Genomic DNA, 18567 nt, shown 5'->3' with positions numbered 1-18567 from the left:
AAGCTGCCACACTGTAACCAGAGAACAGCCCCCGCTCCCCACACTGGAGAAGCCCATGTGCAGCAATGAATATCCAGCACAGCCAAAAAAACCCAGTTTATGAATCTATCTTATGAATGCCTTAAATAATCTATACTCCTTTATACATTAAACAACTCATAACCTCTAAACATTTGCATTCTATTTACTATAAATCAAAACTTAAAAAATTTAATAAATTCCATTTCCATAAAACATTGTATTGATTATACATTTAAACTTTTTCAGTATTTAATTAAAATCACACTTCTAAATGATCACTCTCTCCTAAATGCTTTTAGCACGCAAGCACAAAAAGCCATACACATGATGTCATATTATAAGCTTAAAAAGTGAAAAGGTCCTAATTTCATGATATAAATTTTATTCATCAGTATGTTACTGTTATTCTTACCCAACTTTCCATTTTCTTAACTTTCTAACTTAAATATATATTAATGTAGACAGAACAGCATAACAAACCCTTACGTACTCATCACAGAACTGAACGATGATCAGCTAACGGTCAGTTACCGTGTCTTCTACACCCCTAGCCCACCGCCCAGTCTACTTCCAGATGATGACGCAAACCCCAGACCCTCAATCTTCAGGTGGAATTTTTAAAACTTAAAGCAGGTTTAGAAGAAAAAAGTGGAAAAAATTAGAACTATTATGTTGAATCATATATAAAAATGACAGTTTGGTAGGTCTAAAATTGTAGAACAGTCATTTCATACGGTCTGGCCTAAAAGAGTTGTAACAACAAAGATGATGGTACATGACGATTTTCAGATTTCCTATACTATCAGATCTGGGGAAAATAGGGTGATTATGACGTGTTGCTGTAGGTTCATCAATGATAACAAATGTACCACTTTGGTGGGGGATGCTGACTTGGGGAGACTGTGTGAGTAGATATGAGAAGGTGATATACAGGAAATCTTGCTATCTTCCCCTTAATTTTGCTGTGAACCTAAAACTGCTCTTTAAAAATGCTCTTAATAGTAGCTTAAAAAAATCCTATGATCAGTATTTTCTTACTCATAAAAACCCCTCTTAATTAATCCAGCTGTTTTATAATAGACATAAACTACTAGTTACATTTACTCTAATAAAACTAAGAGGAAGATCTTCTTTTATAAAGAAAATTTTGCCTCATATAACCCAAATACTCTTGCACAAATGTTATCTATCTGCTATAAATAAAAGGCATCACCTCTTCCTCTGGCTCATTCACTTCACTTTCATTTCCAGATTGTTCCTCTGTTTCAGCTCCTCCTTCTTCTTCTTCTTCATCTTCTTCAAGATTTTCTCCTTCTGTCATAGAATCTTTAGAGTCTTTGTCATTTACTAGGCCTTGAAGTGAGAAGAAAGTAGAAAAGGACTTTACAAAACAAGATAAAGGCAAATTTTCCACAGTGAATATTATACCATTTAAAGTATATATGAAGATAATTCAACAGTCATGTTCTCAGTTCAGTAAACTAAGAACAGAATTTAAAGCTATTTTAAGAACCATTTTAAAAATTAAACAATTAATCCTTTATTTCAACAAAGGAGCATAGATACATTTCTTAAAAACTAGCAAAAAAAAAAAAAACCACAATTTTTTTTTTTTACATTTTCATAGCTTCAAACCATCTGTCTCAGATGAACTAACAGTAGCAGCACATACAGTGCAGCTTTAGCCACACACAAGGTAACCGTGGTCACATATTTTATCAAACAGCATTTCAAGAATCTCTAAAAGCTTAAAGATACAATAAAATTACATTGCTTTAATGTAGAAATCACATTTGGCTATTAATTTGAATATCTGCAAATTAAGACTGAGAGGAGGCAGATACATGGTGACACTTCTAACATGTGTGTCATCACAGAGCTGTTTTTTCCTTCCTAACAGTGTACTCCTCCAGAGGCAACGCCCTGGTGTGAATCTGGGCCACCTCCCACGTTCATCCACATCTCACTGCTTAGTAAATTCTTCAGTATCATCTGAGTTCCAAAAGACACTCTACTTTGAAGGTGCACATTCCACAGCCTCATATGATCTGACTTTTCCCCACACTTCTGAGTCTTAATTAAGCCTTCCTCCCTTAGTTGCGGCAGACTCTGCTGTATTATAAAGCATACTTCCTTGGGGTCCTGCTCATCAAATTGCTTCTCAATATAGAATATCTCTCAATATGCTCTTTTAAATCCTATACATTCTTCAAATTCAGTCTGAGTTTCCTTTCCTGCACAAACTCAAGGAGTATTACTTTTCCTCCTGCTGCTGCTGCTGCTTAGTCACTTCAGTTGTGTTCGACTCTGTGCGACCCCATAGACGGCAGCCCACTGGGCTCCCCCGTCCATGGGATTCTCCAGACAAGAACACTGGAGTGGGTTGCCATTTCCTTCTCCAATGCATGAAAGTGAAAAGTGAAAGTGAAGTCGCTCAGTCGTGTCCAACTCTTAGCGACTCCATGGACTGCAGCCTACCAGGCTCCTCCGCCCATGGGATTTTCCAGGCAAGAGTACTAGAGTGGGTTGCCATTGCCTTCTCCACTTTTCCTCCTACTTGTTCCTAAAGCTACTTGGAGAATTGATCATAATCATAGTACTTTGCATTTAAAGATACACCATGTGATGTTTTTTCTAATGATTTCAATAAATGTTATGTCATAGTATAAGGCCTTTGAGAACAAAAAACTTCTTTTATATATTCAAAACTTATTCAGTTCAGTTTAGTTCAGTCGCTCAGTCGTGTTCGACTCTTTGCAACCCCATGAATCACAGCATGCCAGGCCTCCCTGTCCATCACCAACTCCCAGAGATCACTCAAACTCATGTCCATCGAGTCGGTGATGCCATCCAGAGAATGCCATCTCATTCTCTGTCGTCCCCTTCTCCTCCCGCCCCCAAACCTTCCCAGCATCAGAGTCTTTTCCAGTGAGTCAACTCGTCGCATGAGGTGACCCAAGTATTGGAGTTTCAGCTTTAGCATCAGTCCTTCCAATGAACACCCAGGATTGATCTTCTTTAGAATGGACTGGCTGGATCTCCTTGCAGTCCAAGGGACTCTCAAGAGTCTTCTCCAGCACCACAGTTCAAAAGCATCAATTCTTCCGTGCTCAGCTTTCTTCACAGTCCAAGTCTCACATCCATACATGACCACTGGAAAAACCATGGCCTTGACTAGACGGACCTTGGTTGGCAAAGTAATATCTCTGCTTTTTAATATACTATCTAGGTTGGTCATAATTTTCCTTCCAAGGAGTAAGCGTCTTAATTTCATGGCTGCGAGGCCATATATTGATAAATACACAGTAGGTGTTTAGTAAACCCTTGTTTATTCACAGAATCTTACATAATTAGAGCAGACAGAAACTTCAGTAATGATGGGATTTAGCCCTCTCATTTTATAGAGGTATACTGAAGTCCAGAAAGTCTGAAAAACTAACATAATCAACAACAGCAAAAAATTACTCCAGTGTCTTAAGTCAAAGCAATTAATTAAGAAATGACAAAAACAGAGATTACCAAGTGATGAAAGTAGGTACCATCAAGTTTGGAAATTAAAAGGTGAGGAGAGATGGATGAATCTCAGAGAGATCTATTTTGAAAAAAAATAATAATACGGATAGAAAAAACTGCTGTCTCCCATTGATACCACTAACTCATTATTTTATTCATGTATTTATTTGGACAGAAGCAAAATACTGGGCTTTTATGTTATCAAAAGCAAAAAATTAAAAAATCAGGACCATATAAACCTAAAAATATCACAGCACTGATAAATTGACATGGCCTAATATATCATTACACCTTTTTTATAGCCACTTTAAAATATGTGTCATGGGAAGAACTGTAGTGGTAAGTACCTTTGTTTTGATAGCCATAATTTGTAAGGAAAATACTACTATTTCTAACACATTTTCATTTGCATTGCAAGTTAAGTTTCAAAAGCAGTTTACAAACATATTTTGCATTTGCTAAGCTGGATAATGAACTATTCAGTTGCTGACCTCTAGGACACACTCAGTCTAAAATAAGCAAGGCAGATAAAAATGTACACATAAAGGACATGGCGTTAATAAAATGTAAAACTTAGAGAGCAAAATGTTTACAGTATGGGTCAGAATGAAGTGTACTCGGGACCAAAGTCAAATATTATTCTCTTGAATGTAAACTACTTCGGTGCCTCAGTTTTCCTGTTCTTAACAGAGACAGTAATAATCTTAACACTCCCTCTCTTCCAAATGGTTTTCATTTATTTCTTTGCTCAACTAGACATGCTGAGCATTTTCCCCACACACCCAGTATGTCAGAAAGAAGAGTCTGAATTCTAGCTCAATCGGTTAACCCAGTGTTTTGATTTGGGTGTTACCTAACTCCTTTGTCGAGCATGAACAATACCTTCCACTTTAATTTTGGGAAACAGATAGTACTTAATAAAAATACCAACTCTTCTTGCCCTCACTTATTTGATTATGTTATGTTCATTCATCTATTGGGTGTTCTACTTTCATCAATTTGCCTGTGTCTTTATGTAAATGATGATACCTTGGCACAGGAGCTATTTTCACTTCAAACTTATTTTTTCATTGTACAAAAGTTTTAAACACCCAAATATGTCAACGTATGCACGCTTTCCTGTATCATTTTAAAATTTAGGAAAATTAACACCTCTCCAAATATCTGATGATCAGATCTATTTTTAACTTTTTAAAAATAAATATTTAACTCTTTAATACATCTGGAGTTTGATGATATAAGATGTGGCTCTGTATCAATTTTCCTCCCAAATACTCACCTGTTGCTCTTATCCTATTTTAAGACTCCTATTTCATCATACACTAAATTGTTTTATATTTAACGGGGATCACTTCTGGGATTTTTTACTGGGATCACTTCTGGGATTTTTTATTCTGCTAATTTTATTTCTAATTTATGAAATATACTCTTCTATTACATAAGCAATTTATTCATATGACTTTTTTCATTTTTATTACCTACATTTCTGTTACTTATGATATAATCTAGAACTTCCAATCCAGAATTATATTACATTGCTTACTACCATGTTGGTTTTGTTCTTAAAGAGAATGTCATAGAGCTAGTAATTCTATCTTGAGAAAATCAAGATACACACAAAAATAACAATGTTATTTATAGTGATGCAAAATTAGCAATAACCCAAATGTCAAACAATTAATGCATTCACACAAAGGAAAATAAGACACCTGTTTTAAAGATTTAGAAAAGTATTTTGTCAGAAAATTTCATAACATATTAGGTAGAAAAAAGTCCAGTTATAAAACTGCAAACATGTGAAAAAAATTTTAAACAGACCATGCATGAAAATGTTAATAATGTGACTATCCTTGCATATGAAATAACAGTGATTTTTGTTTTCTTGGGATTCTTCAAATTTTCTATCATGAACATTTTTATTACTTTTAATAATATTAAAATGGTTTTTTAAAATATAAGAAAATTCTATTAAGTTAGCACTGGGTTGCTATAAAATCAGAATGATAATAAATTTATAAGTGCTTGAAAACAAAAAACTATCAAAGGCAAGATGCTATATTATCTTATGGTTTAGCAACAGGAAACAGATTTAATATAGGTTTATTCATGCGTATCTTCTCTGATATTTAGATCCTAAAATAAAAGGAAAACGGGTCTACTCGAGGGCATAATGATCCTAGTTGACAACATCAACTGCATTTGCAAATGATGGCCTATTTTTTTCCTTTCCACATTCTAAAGAAGGACAGATTCTTCAAAAGAAGCCTCAAGTTCTTTAATTCTTCACTCTATAAGGGATAAATCACACTGCTCTCTTTACTGGTACCAAATTGGGTATCCAATTAGTATTTCCTTATGTCCACTCTACAGGGAGTGCCATTCATTCTTAAGTCTTTGGGTAACAAGACTATTTCAAAGCATATAAAGTAAATGAAATAAACAAGCAGATAAATAATCTGCTTGACATAATCACTGTATACAATTAGAAATTTTAAAAGGAAAAGAAAGTGGATTACTTGGGACAAAGTTAAACAATAAAAAGAATCACATGTGTCTTTATGGGTTGGTAAGTAGGAAAATTAATAGTTACATAATCATTAGCATCTTTAAAGCAATGCTCAGATAGATAACAGCAATCACATTCTTCAAAAAAGGGTTTGCCTTGGAGAAAGAAACCCTATTAATATGCTGGATGTAACATGAAAAAAATCGTTTTAGAGGAAAAGAATCACCAGTGCCTTTGCCATGAAAAGTGGTTTCTCAGATATACAACAGAGTAAATTTATACAATTATTACAACTGATCTCCTAATAAAATGCTAAATTTATAGGCTGAAATCACATCACTTTGAAATGACTACAACATGCTAAGAACTATCAGCAAGCAAACCACACTGGAAAGGCCACATTTTATTCCAATTATTTCCACTGGCAAGGCTAGTCAGCTTATACAGTTCCTTACCAACTCTTCTTCCAGAACAATAGCTAAAGGACACTGAGAAAGTAAAGAGACTAACTCTCCTGCAGCATGCTTCTCACGTGTCCTCTAGTCTTTAGAAACAGAGACAACTCCCCCAGTGATGAGGTTCTGAAATTCTGTACGATAGTTTCAAACTTCTAACTGGCACTCCCTTTATATAGTGTCAAGCCTGCGCTGTCTTAGGAAACAGTGTTTGTTGAAAATATAGACTGTATATGAGATGCTTTAATCAAAAGTAGACTTTTAAATTAGCAACCAAAAACTAGAAAATTAAGAGAGGCTGACAGGATTGTTTTTCCATCACTATCATTTGCTTCAAGTTTTACATTACTGTTTTCCTCTAATTTGGGATTATTTAATGAAGAAGTAAGACATCCACGTTTTACCTAACACTATTATGTAACACTCAACATCAAAAAATTAAAAGTATACAAAAAGTAAAAGCTAACTGAAAACATTATAAAGCAAATCCTAGAAACAATCTGCCAAATACCAACTTTACTTTCTCTCTGCAATTAATTGCTTACCTAGTTTTATTAAGAATTCTCGTTCCAAGTCGTGTACCTGCCTGATGGATTCTTCCAGAGAATTACAGAGTTTGATCTTTGGTCTTAGCAGTTCTAGTGTGTCACTGATCATGTAATCTATGTCAATAGGAAATGGATGATCTTTTGTCCAAACCTCCAAACTTTTCTTCCACCAAACATAACGCTGATAACAAATGAAAAATAAATTTAGCTCTAAGAAATAACAAAATATTTAAAATAATAATCTGTATTGTGACTTCACCTAGTTATAACAACTAAGCTAAAGAGTTATACAAGACACCTACATTTTTATTAATGGTCAATAGCAATGATCGTAACACATTTATTTCCCTCCATATAGTCTGTTTCTAAGCCATTTGGTAACTTTAAATACATTTTTTACTGGATCTGTCATAATCTTTTTTAAAAGCAAGGAAAAGTTATAAATAAACACCAATACATTTTCAGGTACTGAAAACAGGAAGAAACTCCCTTCCCACACCCCAAAAAGGGCTTAAATATTTAATTTACAAAAACAACCAAATTTAAGGCCATGGTTTTGATAAATGTTACTTATTTTCTCTAAACTACCTGCTTTGATATTTTAAAGAGTCAAAGTATCTGAAGACAGGGTTACTGAATATATAAAAATCAGAAATCAACAAGCATTTATTGAACATCTACTGTGTATATGGCACTGTTCAGATATATTCCCTCTCATATCCTAGCCTGGCTCCTTCGCTCTATTTTGTACCTGTAATTCTCAAGTTAACTAAAAAGCACAACCCACGAATTTACTTGTATGTAAATAGCTATTTCTCTGACTGAGCGACTAAACTGAACTGAACTGAACTGAACTGGGTGTTTAATCATCCTCTCCAATTTGTTCTAGATCTTTGCTATTCCAAGTGTGGGAACTCAGAGCTTGTTAGACATACGAGTAGGACTCCCTCATCCTAGGCCAGCTGAACCACAGTGTGCATCATAAAAATATCCCCAGGCGATGTGTATGCACGCTGAAGTTTAGAAGCACTGCTGCAGGGGATCTTTCTATCTGACTTCCAGTACATAACTGGACACTGTTACAGGTAGCATACATTGACCACCTCGCCCAGGCCTCACCCACTTCTTAGTTCCACGCTCTAAGTATATCCCTGCCACACAATCCTGCTGTTAATCACGTGGAGAATACTTTTGTCTCTTCCTACTTCTGAATATCTCTGAGCGGCTCTTTTCTCTCTGTCAGTGATGTCAGAGTTAAGTGCAAAGAAGGACACTCTTCTGAAAGGAGCCCTGCTTTTGGACACTGACAGTGACAGTGGGCATTCTACAGCAAAATTTGTTTTCAATACAGGCTGTCTGCATTCCTTTCATGCAACAAGGAATCTGAGTCACAAATCTGCAACACCACCTCCCCATTGCTGGCTCATCAATTCAGAAAATAAGGGAGTAACAAGTTATCCTTTAATGCAAAGGTACAGTGGTAAAGAAAGTTAAAAAACAGCTCTTCCCCAAAGAGTAGTTACCCCCACCTAACCCCAGCTACTATGTGGATGTATGTTTGATACTTCAAGTTGTAGTTTTAAATTTATTTTCTTCATCAATGGATAAATGAAAACAACTCTAACAATAGATTATATAGAAAGGAATGATCAAACAGAACTGAATGCTACCATTGGAACTTTATTTCAGTAACATCTGAAGAACTCAACAGGGAGCTAGCCCCCCTAACAGCACTTATAACATAGCATTTAATGGGAAATAGTGACTGGATTCCAACCAACCAACCTACAAGCTAACTTTTGGAATACAAACTGCAAACAAGTTGTAGAAATGTCTCTGTATTTGTATCTGATTTAATTTACACTGTATTTACGCTAAATCACAAGTTAACATAAGTAACTTAAGATGTGGAAAGCACAACCCAAGAGTTTAACAAAGAATGAATAAATATTGCTTGTAGTGTTAATGATGGGATTTTTTTCTCTTTAAAAAAAATTTAGAAAGAAGAATTTTAGATATAAAACCAGAACACACGAGTGAGAAGAATATTATCAAATGTAAAAACATTACACTTAATTCATGAATTTCTGAACCAAATAAAAAGTAACCCATACTATACCAAATTAATAAACTGTACCAAAATAATTTCTCAAAGTAATGATTAATCACAAAACTTAAAATGCAATCAGAATGTTTAAGATAGAACACATCATATATTTAAAATATCCAAAGCTAAGCATCCTTACAAGAATAAATCTAATCTATGAATATATCTTATACATAATATATGAATGCTACAGCATTCTTCTCTAATGGTTTTTTCCTTGATTTTTTTTTTGGGGGGGGCGCTGCACTGTGTGGCTTGCAGGATATTAGTTCCCCAACCAGAGATTGAATCTGGGTTTTCTGCAGTGAAAGTGCAGAGTCCTAACCACTGAACCACCACGGAATTTCCACTGCTTTAATATTCTTGTAATACAATCAATGCATTATACGATGCCCAACTGCATATTTTAATTTGTATACCTGAAAATACACAAGGAAGCAATCGAGTTTTCGTTTACTGGAACCTCTGTCAAAGTACTGGCCACAGGTATCCAAAATAGTGCACACCAGTCTAATCCTGAAAAGGTGCTCAGGAGGGTCCAGAGAACTTGGAGAGCCATCAGAGTTAACCCCAAATGAAGTAAAAGAATAAAGAGTTCTAAAAATAACAGCCGATTCCACCATTCTGTAATTATAAAGTTCCCCTAAGAACTTGGCACTGCTGATACGTCTCTGATTAAATTTAGGTTGATTAACCTAAAGCAGGAAGAAAAACAAAAGCAGATTTCCATTAATGAACAGAAATGTGTTTGACAAGAGCTAAAAATCATCTCTGTCACTTGACAGCATCACTACTGAACAGAGAAAAACTAATGGGTTCTTTTCTTCTTTTCCAATAAAAGGTATCCTTTTTTTATCTCTGCAGGAAATACCTATCTTTAAAATGTTTTAGTAAATAGAACATGTTAAATATTAAATTTAATACTAAATTGTTAAATGAATTAATAATTTATGAAAAAAGTTAAAACGTAATTCTCCCTATCAGCCCTCTGTAACTTTTCTCTGTAATCCATGAAATTTAAGGAAACAAGCTTATAGAAAGAGGAAGCTGCTTATAGAGATTCTTATCAAGTGAGTATCAATTCTCCTAATTAATAAATTTATGAGTTCCTATAACATGAACTCCAAGAGTGACCTAGAAAGAATAAAAATTTACTATATTCTTCTAAAATAACCTTAACTGGATTGAGAAAAAGAGGCAAAAAATATTTTAGCATTAGCCTGAGAGGAGCGAGAAAATCTGACACAAGTAGGGTTTATTAAGAAATCACTATTTCCAAAAGAGTAACAGTAAATGACATTAGATGGGGAAAGGAAGGTTTTCAAATCCTTATTTTTCAATAATAGGATTTAAAAGCTGTCTGAATTGTCCACAGATTTCAATTTGGTGCAAGTCTTTGTTACCTCCATTCCTAATCGAATATCTTCTAAAACTCCATCCACAACATGGATTCCAACATCTTCCTGGTAGAGCACTAGTCCTGCTAAGAGGTTGGCTACACAGTGAATGCTGTTGTATTTCACGTTCCAGATGTTTATCATACAACAAATCACATAGTCTTTCACTTCCTGATCCTGCCAAGGCAACTTTCTCATCTGTCTCAAAACCTAAATGAAGAGAATTTTGTTTAAATTACTAATATAAGCACAAAGTAGCCCAACATATCCAATAATACAGATATTTTATTATGACTGTACAGTCACAGAACTTTTGAAATGGAAAATATTTTATAGATTCTCTATCAGCCTCTTCATTTTAGAGATAGGAAGAGTAAGATTTTTCTAATTATTGGCAAAATATATTCACATTTTCCCTTTATCTTTCATATCCTCAAATTTTCTAGAGTTTCCAGGGTTTGCTAACAGTATACACTCATACTCAGGTCACTGAAAGAAATACCCAAGACTTAACAAAACTAACGTTTTCTTTTGTGCATCATTTGATGTAAATAATCTCTGACACCTCTTTATATAAATGAAAAATGTCCAATAAGGAAATAAACTCAAGATCAATTGGTTCAAAGACCACTTAAGTAGTAAGATGGGGACACAACATCAAGACTGAAACACAGTTTCCTTGCATGTAAAGTGGGGATGACAGGCACTTAGGCCATAAGTCTGCTCTAAGGGTTAGATAAGTTAAAGTGTGAGAAGTACACAGGAACATGCCTGGCACATTATAAGCACCCCATAGAAGTTAGCTATCACTTTAAAAAAAACTCTACTGGTAATGAGATAATCAGCAGAGCTCTACTTATCATCTAGTTCTTTCCAGATTTATTCTGAAAGAAAATAGATACTGTTGGCAGCTTGTAAAGTAGTCCTTTTACCTCTACTCTATACCCATAATCCATCTTTCAAGCACTAAGTATGTTCTTCTATCAGCTTCGATGGAAATGTTAATGTCATCTCAAATGCATACATTCCATACTTTTCAAAATTTTAGCCAATTCTAAATGCCCTTTCAAGTCCTATTTTTTAAACAATTACTCTCTGTCTCCCTGAAGCTGGTTTTGATGTTCAAAGTTGCACTATCATTCCTCATCACCTTCTACCCCAGCCTCTTATGACACATGTATTATTCCTTGCCTCTTATCCATAGGTTTCCTCTGTCCAGAATTTAATTTGCTTTATTTTTTTTCCTGAAAAGAAAGAAGTCCCATACCATGTTGTTTCAATTTGTTGAGCTGACCAAGAAATGTTTATTCAACATGTCTTACTTAAAAGTGAAGGTTCCAATGAGGTAACTACAATAATTAAGCTAACAGGTCAGTGGTTCTTAATCTCTTCTGGAAATAGACCCCTGCTGAGAATCTAAAGAAAATTATAGACCCTCTTCCAGAAAAATATAGTCAGGTCCAGAGATTTAAAATCATTAAATGTCAGAGGATCATGGGCCTCCAAAAACCTACTAAAGGTTAAGAACACCAGTACTGAAGCAAAATATTTAAAGGTAAATTCACTACAGAGTGTCAGAGACTAAGTAATAGTTTCAAATATACACAGCATCAACAGTAAATACAGAAGAGAATTACCATTTTAATTAGGTTAAAACGGAAAACAAAACATATGTCCCATAAACTAAGTATCATCACATAAATTCCCTCTAGTGATGACTTATATGGAATCAATCACTCCACTGGCGAGACTTTAATAGCTCTGCTTCAATTTCTTCATCTACAGGATCTGAATACTGCAAATTACTTACATTTCTTATCTATACTTTGTGGGGCACTGAAGCAATTGATAAACTGAGTTGATTTAGGAAAACTGAAATATATGTCCTCGACCTAAAACAATTTGGTGCAGGATACAAAGAAAGTGAACTGCAATCAGTACAATTATCATTAGGATGAAAAAGAATTAATTTGGTTGAATGTTATTAATATACAAGCTCAGCACTACCACAAATCTCAAGTTGACTACTGTTCTATTTCATTAAAATTTACCTTCTCGGTGGTAACCTTGGAGAGATCTTTGTACAAAAGCTTCCGGACATATTCCTGAAGAGGAGGACGTTTCTTTTTCACTGTTTTCTCAGCTGGAGGTGGGTTGCAGTAGTAATATGCATTTTCCACCATTGTGACATATCTTGCATCAAGATGCATAGCTTGTTTCTTTCTCATCATTTGTTCCTAAAATATATAAAGCTTAAATCAGTCAAAATACGTTCTTTCTAAGGTTTCTTTGTTCCTACTAAAGGTGCCCTTTAGGGGATAAGGTTTCAAGATAAAGGGCTAGAAAAGGGAAAAAAATAATTACTAGGTATTTCTAAGAGGATATAAGCATGGTAACTGTTGTATCACTAGTCATGATTTTAGAACAAATTACTCCATAACTAGTTGGTCTTAGGCTTTGTCCAATAAAATACTCAAGAGAACTTTGCTACAAATTTACTTGTAACTGCCAAACTACATGAACTCTACATAAAACAAGGCTTATACATGAGTGACTGAAGTTAAGGGCTGAGACAAAAGCTGAGAATAACTTTATTCATAGAGCTTGGGCCATCCAATGGTGTACCAGGTAAATCTGACATATCTCTACACACAAGAAAACTAAAAGCCTTCCAATGTCTTACAACTCGTCCAGTGACCTCAGCATCGGCTCAAGGAGGTTATTAAAACAGTCAATCATCTACTTCAGGCTTCTCAGCCTCACACTACTGACATTTTGGACTGAAAAGTTCTTTGGTGTGAGTGGGAACTATTCCGTACACTGTGGGATGTTCTGCAGCAACCTTCACCTACACCCACCACATGCCAGTTGAGAACCACAGATGAACCAGGTGAAGATCTTCAAACAGCACTCCTAGTTCTTAAAACAGCACTATAGTAAGAATTAAAATCTCTGAGTTTATTCAGCCAATCATCAAATATTTTACTTGGCACTTAACTTGGCACTATGCTGGAAGTCACCAATGAACAAGAGAGACATGGTTCCTACCTTTGTGAAGCCTAAGAGTCTGCTGCAGGAAGACAGAACAAACAAGCCAACATATAAACTAACCTTTTAAATAAGAATTATGATTAGTGTTACAAAAGAAAATAATGAGAGTAACAAGAGCCCACTTTAGTCAGGATAGGTTAGGGACAGCCTCTTTGGGAAAGTGACATTGAAGTTTGTGCTCTGAAGGATGACAAAGGTTGAGAGCAGCTGAGGCAGAAGCAACAGCCAGACAAGAGGCAATGAGCAAACAGAAGGATCCGCTATAGGAACTAAATGCAGGCCAGCATGGTGCCGGGAAGAAATGGAATGAGATCAGCTCCAAGTGGGGAGGGGTTCAGTGAGACCAGACTCTGCAGAAGTTTGTAGGAACAGGAGTTTGAAGCATGTAAAGAGAAGCACGATGAGCTTTAAGAAGGTGTCTGGACTAGGGTGGCGGGGGGTGGCAGATGGAGGCAAGATTTTACATTTTGGAAAGACAGTTGTGTCTGTAAGTTCAGGAACAGCAGGGGTAGCAGTAGGTTCATAAACTCGTCACCTAATCAGTGCCCGGTCTAGCATGTATGGGAGGTTTGCAATTAACATCTACTACTTTGGCCACCTCATGCGACGAGTTGATTCACTGGAAAAGACTCTGATGCTGGGAAAGGTTGGGGGCGGGAGAAGGGGACGACAGAGGATGAGATGGCTGGATGGCATCACCGACTCTGTGGACATGAGTTTGAGTGAACTCTGGGAGTTGGTGATGGACAGGGAGGCCTGGCGTGCTGTGATTCATGGGGTCGTGGAGAGTCGGACACGACTCAGCGACTGAACTGAACTGAATACACAAATTAATAAATGAATTTCTTATAAAAAACATTCAAATCTTTCCCATGGTCCATGTTTCTATATATGTAAAGCCATCACATACTGGGGAGAAGCTTTTCTCTTCATAAGTTCAATTATGGGTATATCAAGGTTCACAAATGTTTCACTTGTCTATGAATCTGCTAAAGTATATGGGTTGTAGCTTAGCTCCTCTCCTGACATCTATTCTACAATCCGTGAATACTTATTTAAAGCTGGCTCCTCCAGAACAATTCCCTGTTAAACAGGGCTAGAGATAATGACCACTCCTTTTAGGTTCTTTGGACAAAACAAAAGGAATGCATCACTTATCATTTGTACATACATAACCCAGTTTTAAATCAACACAAGTTTCAACCTGTTATGCAGACTACTGTTCTGTTATTCAGAACCACTTCCCCAACACACACACCAAACTACTTTTAATATCAGTCAAGAATAATTTTAAATGCAAACCAGTTAAAAGGTTAAATGGGTTCCCAAATAAATATGGATATATTTTTTATATCATCCCATAAGCATTTGGGTGCTCTACATGTTCAGAGAAAACTTCTCTAGTAAGAAACTATAGAAATGATCCCTGAAAATACAGTTTTACCCTTATCCATCAGAGGGCAAACAGAATGAAAACCACAATCACAAAAAACTAATCAAACTGATCACATGAACCACAGTCTTCTCTAACTCAATGAAACTATAAGCCATGCCATGTTGGGCCACCCAAGACAGACAGGTCATGGTGGAGAGTTCTGACAAAACATGGTCCACTGAAGAAGGGAATGGCAAACCACTTCACTATTCTTGCCTTGAGAATCCATGAACAGTATGCAAAGGCAGTAAGATATGACACTGAAAGATGAACTCCCCAGGTCCCCAATATGCTACTGGAAAAGAGTGGAGAAATAGCTCCAGAAAGAATAAGGAGATGGAGCCAAAGTGAAACAACACCCAGTTGTGGATATGATTGGTGGTAGAAGTAAATTCCGATGCTGTAAAGAGCAATACTGCATAGGAACCTGGAATCTTAGGTCCATGAATGAAGGTAAATTAAAAGTCATCAAACAGGAGATGGCAAGAGTCAACATCAACATTTTAGGAATCAATGAACTAAAATAGACTGGAATGGGCGAATTTAATTTAGATGACCATTATATCTACTACTCTGGGCAAGAATCCCTTAGAAGAATTGGAGAAGCCCTCACAGTCAACAAGAGAGTCCAAAATGCAGTACTTGGGTACAATCTCAAAAATTACAGGATGATCTCTGTTCGTTTCCAAGGCAAACCATTCAATATCACGGTAATCCAAGTCTATGCCCCTACCTGTGATGCTGAAGAAGCTGAAGTGGAATGGTTCTATGAAGACCTACAAGACCTTCTAGAACTAACACCCAAAAAAGCTGTCATTTTCATCACAGGGGACTAGAATGCAAAAGTAGGAAGTCAAGAGTCATTTTACTCAAGGGTAAATTTGGCCTTGAGGAGTACAAAATGAACCAGGGCAAAGGCTAACAGTTTTGCCAAGAGAATGCAATGGTCATAGCAAACACCCTCTTCCAAAAACACAAGAGATGACTCTATACATGGACATCACTAAATGGTCAATACCGAAATCAGATTGATTATATTTTTGCAGCCAAAGATGGAAAAGCTCTATACCGTCATGAAAAACAAGACCAGGAGCTGACTGTGGCTCAGATCATGAATTCCTTATTGCCAAATTCAGACTTAAATTGAATAAAGTAGGGTAAACCACTAGACCATTCAGGTATGACCTAAATCAAATCCCTTATGATTATACAGTGGAAGTGACAAATAGATTCAAGGGATTAGATCTATCTGATAGGCAGAGTGCCTAAAGAACTATGGATGGAGGTTCGTGACACGGTACGGGAGGCAGTGATCAAGACCATCCCCAAGAAAAAGAAATGCAAAAAGGCAAAATGATTGTCTGAGGAGGCCTTATAAATAGCTGAGAAAAGAAGAGAAGCTAAAGGCAAAGGAGAAAAGGACAGATATACCCACTTGAATGTAGAGTGCCAAAGAACAGGAAGGAGAGATAAGAAAGTCTTCCTCAGTGATTAGTACAAGAAATAGAGGAAAACAATACAATGGGAAAGACTAGAGATCCCTTCCAGAAAATTAGAGATAACAAGGGAACATTTCATGCAAAGATGTGCGCAATAAAGGACAGAAATGGGAGAAACAGGAAGATGGTGGAGGAATAGGACAGGGAGACCACTTTCTCCCCCACAAATTCAGCAAAAGAACACATCTGAACGCTGAATAAATCCCACAAAACAACTTCTGAATGCCGGCAGAGAACATCAGGCACCCAGAAAGCAGCCCATTGTCTTCGAAAGGAGGTAGGAAATAGTATAAAAGATAAAAAGAAAGACAAAAGAGGGAGGGACAGAGATCCATCCTGGGAAGGGAGGCTTAAAAAAAGAGAGAAGTTTCCAAACACATGGAAACACTGGCCAGTCTGTGGCGAGCCTTGGAACCTCAGAGGGCAACATAACTGGGAGAAAAAAGAAATAAATAATTAAAACCCACAGACTAACTGCCCAGAGGTAACTCTCAGCGGAGAAGCAGTGCAGACGCCCGCACCCCCCACTAGCCAGCAGGGGCTGGGCAGGGAGGCACGGGCGGCAGCGCTTAGAATGAGGACCCGGCCTGAATGCCCCGAGGGCAATCTGAGGGCGCTAACTGGAGATAGCTAAGCAGACTGTGGGATAGCTACCCCGCAAAAAGGTGAAAAGCCCCAACCTAAGACACCGCCAGACCTGCTCACAGAACAAAGGACTGAACAGAGCTAGCCAACTGCGGTCGGCCCATCTACCATCCCCCACCGAGACAGGCAGGGGAGGGCAGCCAGAGCCGGAAGGGGGCAACTGTGGCCCCAGAGAGGCTTCTCATACCAAGCTGCAGGCAGGCTTCATTACTAACCAAGACTTCTTGGGATTGGGCTGGTCGATATCTGCCTGAGAAGGTGCGCCGGTTGAACACCCAGAAAACCGAATGGCAGGGACCGGTGAGGCAATAAGTTGCAGCGACCACACTCGCCAAACACCTAGTCACCTGAGTTGCTCGGACTGGGAAGGGCTCAAAACGCAGGCCCAACCAAGTCTGCGCCTCTGTAGAGTACCCGAGTACCTGAACTTGAGCGGCTCAGGCCTGGGAAGTGCATACACCCAGCGCCAGCCTCGGACAGTTCCTGGCAGGGTAACCTAGAGCCTCAGCAGCATAAAGAGGGAAAGCACACATGCCGTGAGCGGGGGCAATCCCAGTGTAGCCGAGACACTGCGAGCACTCCCCACAGATGCCAATGATATCTGTTAGCAGCATTCTTTCCTCCCTACGGCCGGACTGAACAGGTGAGCCGAAAAAAAAGTGTCCACCGCCCCCTGGTGTCAGGACGGGAATTAGACACTGAAGAGACCAGCAAACAGAAGTGCTTAAACAGAAGGAACTGCCTTGGAAGTAACAGATGGAGAAGTCTTGAGCCTACTGCAAGAATAAGGCTGAAAACAGAGGCAGAGGCTTAAGTCCAAATCCTGAGAACACCAGAGATCTCCTGTTCCAGGGAACATTAATTGATAGGAGCTCATCAAATGCCTCCATACACACACTTGAAACCAAGCACCACCCAAGGGTCAACAAGTTTCAGAGAAAGACATACCATGCAAATTCTCCAGCAACACAGAATAGCCCAGAGCTTCAATATACAGGCTGCCCAAAGCCACTCCAAACCCACTGACACCTCAAACTCATTACTGGACATTTCAATGCACTCCAGAGAGAAGAAATCCAGCTCCACCCACCAGAACACCAACACAAGCTTCCCTAACCAGGGAACCTTGACAAGCCACCCGTCCAACCCCACACACAGCGAGGAAACCACATAATAAAGAGAACTCCACAAACTGCCAGAAGACGGAAAGACCACCCCAAGCACAGCAATATAAGCAAGATGAAGAGGCAGAGAAACACTCAGCAAGTAAAGGAACAGGATAAATGCCCACCAACACAAACAAAAGAGGAAGATATAGGGAATCTACCTGAAAAAGAATTTCGAATTTTGATGGTGAAAATGATTCAAAATCTTGAAAGCAAACTGGAGT

At 37.6% G+C, this 18567-nt stretch overlaps 1 protein-coding gene and 1 pseudogene across 1 annotated transcript in view; both read right to left on the bottom strand.

Annotated features, from left to right (window-relative positions):
• UPF2 (UPF2 regulator of nonsense mediated mRNA decay) overlaps window positions 1-18567 on the bottom strand; it is a 103985-nt gene that overhangs the window by 24535 nt on the left and 60883 nt on the right. Inside the window, exons 12-16 of the mRNA XM_055427587.2 lie at window positions 12599-12784; window positions 10554-10757; window positions 9570-9845; window positions 7041-7224; window positions 1235-1374 (exon numbers count right to left, since the gene is read on the bottom strand). Of these exons, the coding sequence (XP_055283562.1) occupies window positions 1235-1374; window positions 7041-7224; window positions 9570-9845; window positions 10554-10757; window positions 12599-12784 (990 nt within the window). The remainder of the gene's footprint in view (window positions 1-1234; window positions 1375-7040; window positions 7225-9569; window positions 9846-10553; window positions 10758-12598; window positions 12785-18567) is intronic.
• Window positions 14933-15040, bottom strand: LOC148775464 (small nucleolar RNA U3; annotated as a pseudogene).

Source organism: Moschus berezovskii, chromosome 15 (genome assembly GCF_049115385.1).
Source record: "Moschus berezovskii isolate FMDL1 chromosome 15, NW_MosBer_1.0, whole genome shotgun sequence".
Classification (NCBI taxonomy): Eukaryota; Metazoa; Chordata; class Mammalia; order Artiodactyla; family Moschidae; genus Moschus; species Moschus berezovskii.
The sequence above is the reverse complement of the archived record's forward strand: the minus strand, read 5'-3'. Positions and strand labels throughout refer to the sequence as shown.